We start from the raw sequence: 6,881 nt of genomic DNA, 5'->3' as shown, positions 1-6,881 counted from the left end.
CACTGAGAAAAATTTTCATCGGATAAACCAATTAAATAGTATGTCCGATGGTTAATTTTTCCGATTACGTTTTCCGATTAAATTATGGATATATCCGATGAAATTTATCCGATGAAATGCAATTACCGATGAAATTTCATTGAAAAACCGATCAAATTTTTCATCGGATATAAAATTTAATCGGATATATCCGTTTGTTATCATGTAATTGGATTATCCGATTATATTTAATCGGACATTTTTCTCAGTGTACTATTCCGTTTCTTAAAAATGAGTCGAACGTTTAATTGTATGTACACTATATACAGGTGAGAGTTACTTGTCGTATAAGTTTGGGTGAGCGAGTCCGTCGAGCTCTCTTGTTCGCACAAGGCCGTCGGGGGTGTGCCGCCCGTTGAGCCGGTGGCCGGCTACAAGCGTGCGTGCACTTACAAAGTGAGAGGCCTTTGCGCAGAACACCGATGCACTCGATTTGTGCACTGAACTTATGAGTCTGTCCCTGAGTGAGCACTAATTGTCAATGTGAGCTAACCCGTGAGCGCGAGCGCGATACTTTTCGTCAGCCGATGCGAACTTTACCACAGCTTACAACGACGACTTTCTCACGACGACTGGTGCTCTCTGAGCTTGCGCGCAAGCCCGGGAGCCGATTCCACGTGCCCGTCACGCGCTTGTTACACGGTCGCGCGGTCGCGCACGCGGTCCCACCGGGCCTTACGAATCACCGTGAGATGGCGAGGGCAGTACATATGAGATACCTGGAGGAATCTCAAACATCCAAATTAACCAATCTGCTCCTAAAAAGTAGTGTACAAAATAACTGCACGGAGTAGTAACTGAATTACGTCAACTTATAATTTGAAATCGCGAGGTACTTGGAGAGAACTGCACCGTGGTGGAGTCGGGAGCTGCCAAAGAGGCTGAGCCAGCAGGCTCCTGGTTTATATACAATTTTTCGGGGGTGGATCTTGGTCATGGGACGTGGAAGGAGATTTTGGATTTTGGTTCTTCATTGGTGGACTATTTGGAGGTGTCAAGGAGTTGTCTTTCTTATTGGCAACTCGACCATTAAGTCGTTGTCGCCCTTTGATATTTATTTATGGGCATCATTTCCTTCAGCGACTTTCAAAAAATCCCGAGTTTCACTTTTGGGTCATATTTTGGAAATCTGAATTTCGAAACTGTCGTCTGAAGGGGCCTGATCCCATCCTGTCTGTTGTTTCTCCCCTTTTTATTATTTCAACGGCTATCGACCAGCAACAATCAGGGCACTTTACGTTTCGAGTTTCGAAAAGTGATACTCTGGCAATCAATTTTTTGTGGGGAGGGGACTCATGCGTTGGCTAGTCGATATCCGCTGATTTCTAAAATTGTAGTTTCCAAGGGAAGAAAAACATGTTTCTTATGGTTTTTTGAAAGAGAGAAATCGTGGAGTCCACAGGACGTAACAATTAGAAGACCGCCCTTCCTTGAATTCTTGTGTTTGGAGCTCTTTCTCCAGCTATCAGAGCCGAAGTTTTTCGGAATGGGTTTGGTTTTATAAATATTATTATTTTCCTCCATCGAGGTATCTCCTATCTCGTCTATCGGACCATTATGGTCCAGGTCGCGGTATTGTATCTTATCGCTAATCTTATTTCCTATCGCTTTTATTTGATTTACGTGGCGTTTCCAAATTTTGCCACTGTCTAATTTAATTTCGTAGTGTATTTTACCTAATTTTCTAATTACGCTTTCAAAACGCCATTTGGCTTTTTTGTCTAAATATTCACGTACCGCAACTCTTTCACCGTCTCTAAAATTTCTTATTATATTATTGTACCCCAATTTCATAAGGAGGTAACAAAAATGCGACAATAAGCAGTTTAAACAATTTAATTATAAGGTTACTTGCGTAAGACCAAATATTGCGTGATCGAGCCACAGAAATCTGAACCCGTAACCTACTTTAATTTCCGCAAAGAATCAGCGAGTCTCGGCCCGATTACGAGTAATCTCGATCGAGTACCGAGAACGCTGGCAGCTCGATCATCGGGCTAAAAGCCGAAGGAAAGCCCGAGATCGAGGCAATTGCCTATCGCGCGTCATCCGATATTGTAGGGGAGACCGAAGCAAATTTTTTACATTTTATTTTTTTATTTTTGTTTACAATATTTTGTGCCTATCTTTAGTAAAATCCGAAAGTCCTTCGACAACAGAAAAATACTTATACATATACAGGATGAGTAAAAAGTACCGGACCGGTAAAATATCTCGAAAAATATAGGAGATACGGAAAAACGTTTCAGACAAAAGTTGTACGGTTTTAAAAGGGCTATATAACAATAAAATAAATTTTCGAAAAAAAAAAATTTTCATGGTTATACGAAGATCACCGCCATTTTTTGTAATAGAACCCCCTAGTTCTGATTATACATTCTTGTAGTTGACATCGAGACCTTTTCAAAACAATACAGATAAATTCTTTAAGTACTTTAAGTACTTTTCGAGATATGAGTTGACAAAGTTCAGGTATCGCTAGCATTAGCACTATCGTGTGGAGGCGATAGACAGTAGACCATGCGATATACAGCTGGTCATATCAAGAGGTATGTGATTTCTTAAATTTTCTTAAATAAAATTTTAACTTGCGAAATCCAATTTAAAAAATTGCCTGCGCACTCGACGATGTAAGTCTTGCTAGTGCTAGCGGTACTTGAACTTTGTCAACTCACATCTCGAAAGTACTTAACCAAAAAGAGTTTGTCTGTAGTGTTTTGAAAAGGTCTCGAGATCAGTTACAAGAATATGTAATAAGAAATAAGGGGTTCCATTTAAAACAATAATTTTTAAGATATTCAAAGAAAACTTGGCAACTTTTTCAATATTTATTATACGATATCCCCAAAACTGTTTATCGGGAAGTAAAATGATACAGGACTTTTTAACTTGATTTGGTGGCAAGAATATGCCGTTGCAATAGTATTCCAACTTTAGTAAATACTTGTGTACACATTTTTTTGGAGTTTTCTTGTATAGAAACTAAAAGTGAAATGCGGTAAATGGAGAGGAATGGAAGAAAGTGGTTGTGCATAGAATAGATTGTTTTTAAGATAATTTAATAAAAATTATTCCCGATTATAATATACATATAACGCCAAAGAACAAATAGCGTGCGCAAAGCGTATGTTTATGTTCTAGGAAAAATGTGTAAAAGTTATGTAAATAATTTTAGAAATATAATTACGGCGATCCAAACGGCGACAAAGATAAGTAGAGTTTTGCAGGTTTGGTGGATCCAGTAAAGCCTAAAAGTTACAATTGTATTGTTTAATAAAAATTGATATAAAATTAAAATAAAATGAACCAAATATTAGGAGACACATGTACCTTTTATATCTAATACGACTTATTTCTAGAGTACTATCATCTTCGTTGAGTAAAAAAAAGCGAATGCCTTTGAAATGATCAACAAAATATGTCGTCCAGTCAAATTTCTTCATGTAAAACATAAATAACTGTCGATCCTGTTCTTTCAAATGGTTCCACATCGCTTCAACGTTGTCGCAGGAAAAAATCCAACGCCTTGTTATAAAGGGTGCCATTGCATAAGTTGTATTATGAATCTTTCTATATAATTCCCACAATCTGAAAGATGTATAAGTTGTTCTTTACTTTATATAATTTTGTTAACTTTCCATAAAGTATCAGATATGCATTAAGCATTCATTTATACCAATTATCGTAATACCTCGGACGACGGTTCATGCAAATGCTTACGGTGTCTATAAGTAACGCCGGAAGCAAATGATAGAGCCAAATGCAAAGACGAGGTAGTATTCTCCCTCGTGATATTATTACAAAAGGCAACCATTGAGCTGTGTATATGGGATATGTCTCATTTATGTCGAGAATTTTATACAACCATTCACCCAAAGTCGGTTCATCGGCCGTCTGTGCGAAATTATACACTAACATGTCTTTGCCCCTTCTACAAGATAAAGCGATTAAAAAATAAGCGAGTTGTAATACCTCTTTATGTATCGTATTGATAAATGATTATGCATTGATGTTCACAATGTGCAATCGCGGCAGGGTTTTGTAGTAACATTAACTTTAATGGTATAGTTTAAAGACAGATAATGTTGTATGTATACTATATTGAAATAATTAATTTGTAATAGCATTGCTCGTAACAATGTTATTATATATCATCATTGTATCTATGATAATTACTTGAATTGGGTAAAGACGTCCCATGCGCTCGCGATTATAGCGTTTACGGTGTGATCGACGGGCACAAAATTTAAAGGGATGCTTGGATCGCATAGCACAAATCTTTGGAAACCGCTTATTATAGACACTAGTACTCCTACTTCTGAGAAGAAATTATCATTCCATCCGACGAGCGGTTCACGAGCGCTGGATGAAACTGAAAAATAATATATTTATTATTTTATGTCATTGTCAGTGGTCCACAGAAATTTGCACACAAATAGAAGAAAGCCTCCTATTATGAGACTACTTCTTAATATGGGATAGCGGGGCTCCGCTAAATTAATAGGCATTATCCGTAGGTTCTACAGTCAATATATTGCCCTTGGAGTGAAATCTGTTTAGTGGTAAATTGATCATTAGATTCGTATAATTGTTGCGGAAAGAGATTTGTGATTGAATTTGGTACTATCTCATATTATTATAGAATGAGAAACTCCTGTCTCAAAATGGAGGACTTTTATCTATGATTATTATCACAATTTTTGCCACTATCTTGAAATATTATTTCTGCGATAGTACTTGTAATGACAATTACACTTGTGTAATAGAAATATATCACTTTAAGTTTATAATATGTGTTGGAAATTGCGCGAGCGGTTGCGTAGGCCTTTTCTCCAGATTTAATCTTGATACTTTACGTTATATTTTTGTACGACAGCATTTAAAATACTGAAATTAGTAGTGCTGTGTCAATAAGAAGAAAAAAGTTCACGATGAATATATTAATTTTATCGATCCAGTAATCCAGAGTGGATAATTGTATAAGCGAATAAAATTAAATATGTATTATATAAATCTGATAATAATAAATTCTCTCTGCTACGGTATAAAGTCTAATAATGAAATGAATCTACTTACCTATGGCAGGCCGAAATATTCCAATTGGTAAATTGTGGCCTTCATCTTTGAGAAGCCCTTCTGCCATTGCTTTCGTGAATGTATATGTATTCGGCCATTGTGAGACAATTCTGTTAAAATAATAGTTTAACTTTCAACACCGACGTATTTAATTTATAATCATAAGGAGAACGAATGAAATATATACTTTGTCATTTTTTCCTCGATTTCGTTTTCGGATACGGTATGTACAAACGAAATAATATCTTTGTAATTAATGGGATATGTGTAAACATGTTCTCCGATATGCTTCATGTTGAAATTCGAATATGCAGTTGATACATAAATAAATGACTGCAAGATAAATGACAAAGAATTAAGACTGCGGAAAAAAATGTTAATTGAATTGATTCCAACAACCTATGACGTTTGCGTACAAAGTAATATCTTACTAATTATCTTTATCATTAACATATGTTTATTGTTGGAAGGAAGACTTACCTTTAAGTTTGGCATAAGCTTGACGATGCTCAAAATGGTATTGGTACCGCAAATATTTACTTGTATATGAAGTTTTAATTTTTCAGTAAAGCGTATATTAGCTGCCGCGTGAAAAATTATGGATACCTAAAGTAAATACGCCATTACATAATAATATTTTAAATATATAGGAAAGGAATGACAGAGAAAGAAGAAAATTTTATTTCTCTAGTTTCTTTTACGATGGTAGTTAGATTTACATGAAATGGATATCTTTTGTTTGTATGTGTAGGAGTACGTTGTGTGCATGTGTGTGTATAGGATTAATTTTCATTAAAATATAATATAAATAAATAAATGCTGAGAATAATCTGAATTGCCTTATGAATTAGTATATTCTTGTCATTTTCCGACAATCCTAAGTTCTCGATTTCGAGATCGCCTACGATCGGCACGACTTTTTTGCGGAAATTGGGTACTTCCTTTTTCACACGGTCATAAAGCTAGAAATAATAGAATTATTTAACAAAATGCTTTACGAATACATCATGATTATTTGATATCGTTTTTCTCAGCACTCACCAAACTATTAAACATTTCATCCAGTCGTCTTTCGGGATTCTTGTCTTTTTTCGAGCGTATCAATATGTATATTGTAGAAATATCGGGACAACTTCGTAACAGTTTCTCAATTAAGATTTTTCCAAGAAAACCGGTACCTCCTACACGTTCAAATAATAAAGGAATGACGTACATATATGTACGTATGTGTACACAAGGATAGGAATAAAAATTAATAAAATAAACTTAGTAAAAATGGAGGTAACAATTAGGTTTTAATTTTTTTTCACAAATTTGGAATAAATTAAAGAAATGAAATTTGGTGATTTTCTTTAACTTGTTCCCAATTTGAGGAAAAAATAAAAACCTAACTTTTACCTCCACTTTTGGAGGAATAACTCCACAGAGAGGGACGTAGGAGTATATGCTTAAATGAAAAACCCTCCCTTAATTTTCGATAAGAATCATCTAAAATTTTTCGCACTTATTAAAAAACACTCTGCATAAGTGAAATTCTGTAAACATTTAATTTAACACTAGATTATCCTTTAGTTATTTTACAAAAGAATAAATAATCGTTAATACTAAACTTCATAGACATATTGTAAGAATATCGTGAGACATTGAATAGCCTGGAATTGTCTTAAAAGCGGTATTCATAGTCAGATCTTATATTTAAGATCGTCTTACCATCATCTTTAGATGTTCCGTAACTAATAAGAAAGAAATGCTCTTAAATTCAAGAC

The 6,881-nt window shown here is 35.1% G+C and overlaps 1 protein-coding gene across 5 annotated transcripts in view; it reads right to left on the bottom strand.

Moving 5' to 3' along the window:
• Nucleotides 1-6,881, bottom strand: part of LOC105560918 (putative fatty acyl-CoA reductase CG5065) — a 21,057-nt gene that overhangs the window by 9,827 nt on the left and 4,349 nt on the right. Inside the window, exons 3-11 of one of the 5 annotated variants that reach the window (XM_012010433.1) lie at nt 6,157-6,296; nt 5,955-6,077; nt 5,596-5,721; nt 5,303-5,448; nt 5,116-5,225; nt 4,216-4,411; nt 3,731-3,970; nt 3,370-3,648; nt 3,082-3,287 (exon numbers count right to left, since the gene is read on the bottom strand). The exons of 1 other annotated variant lie outside the window; for it this stretch is intronic. In XM_012010433.1, coding sequence (XP_011865823.1) covers nt 3,197-3,287; nt 3,370-3,648; nt 3,731-3,970; nt 4,216-4,411; nt 5,116-5,225; nt 5,303-5,448; nt 5,596-5,721; nt 5,955-6,077; nt 6,157-6,296 — 1,451 coding nt within the window. In that variant the 3' untranslated portion in view covers nt 3,082-3,196. Of the gene's footprint in view, nt 1-3,081; nt 3,288-3,369; nt 3,649-3,730; nt 3,971-4,215; nt 4,412-5,115; nt 5,226-5,302; nt 5,449-5,595; nt 5,722-5,954; nt 6,078-6,156; nt 6,651-6,881 lie in introns of those variants that run through there. 3 more of the 5 variants (XM_012010436.1, XM_012010437.1, XM_012010435.1) reach the window with 3 other exon arrangements.

This window comes from Vollenhovia emeryi, unplaced genomic scaffold (assembly GCF_000949405.1).
Source record: "Vollenhovia emeryi isolate VEMERY1.0 unplaced genomic scaffold, V.emery_V1.0 DF939216.1, whole genome shotgun sequence".
Taxonomy (NCBI): Eukaryota; Metazoa; Arthropoda; class Insecta; order Hymenoptera; family Formicidae; genus Vollenhovia; species Vollenhovia emeryi.
Note: the sequence above shows the minus strand (reverse complement) of the source record. Positions and strands in the feature narration are given on the sequence as shown.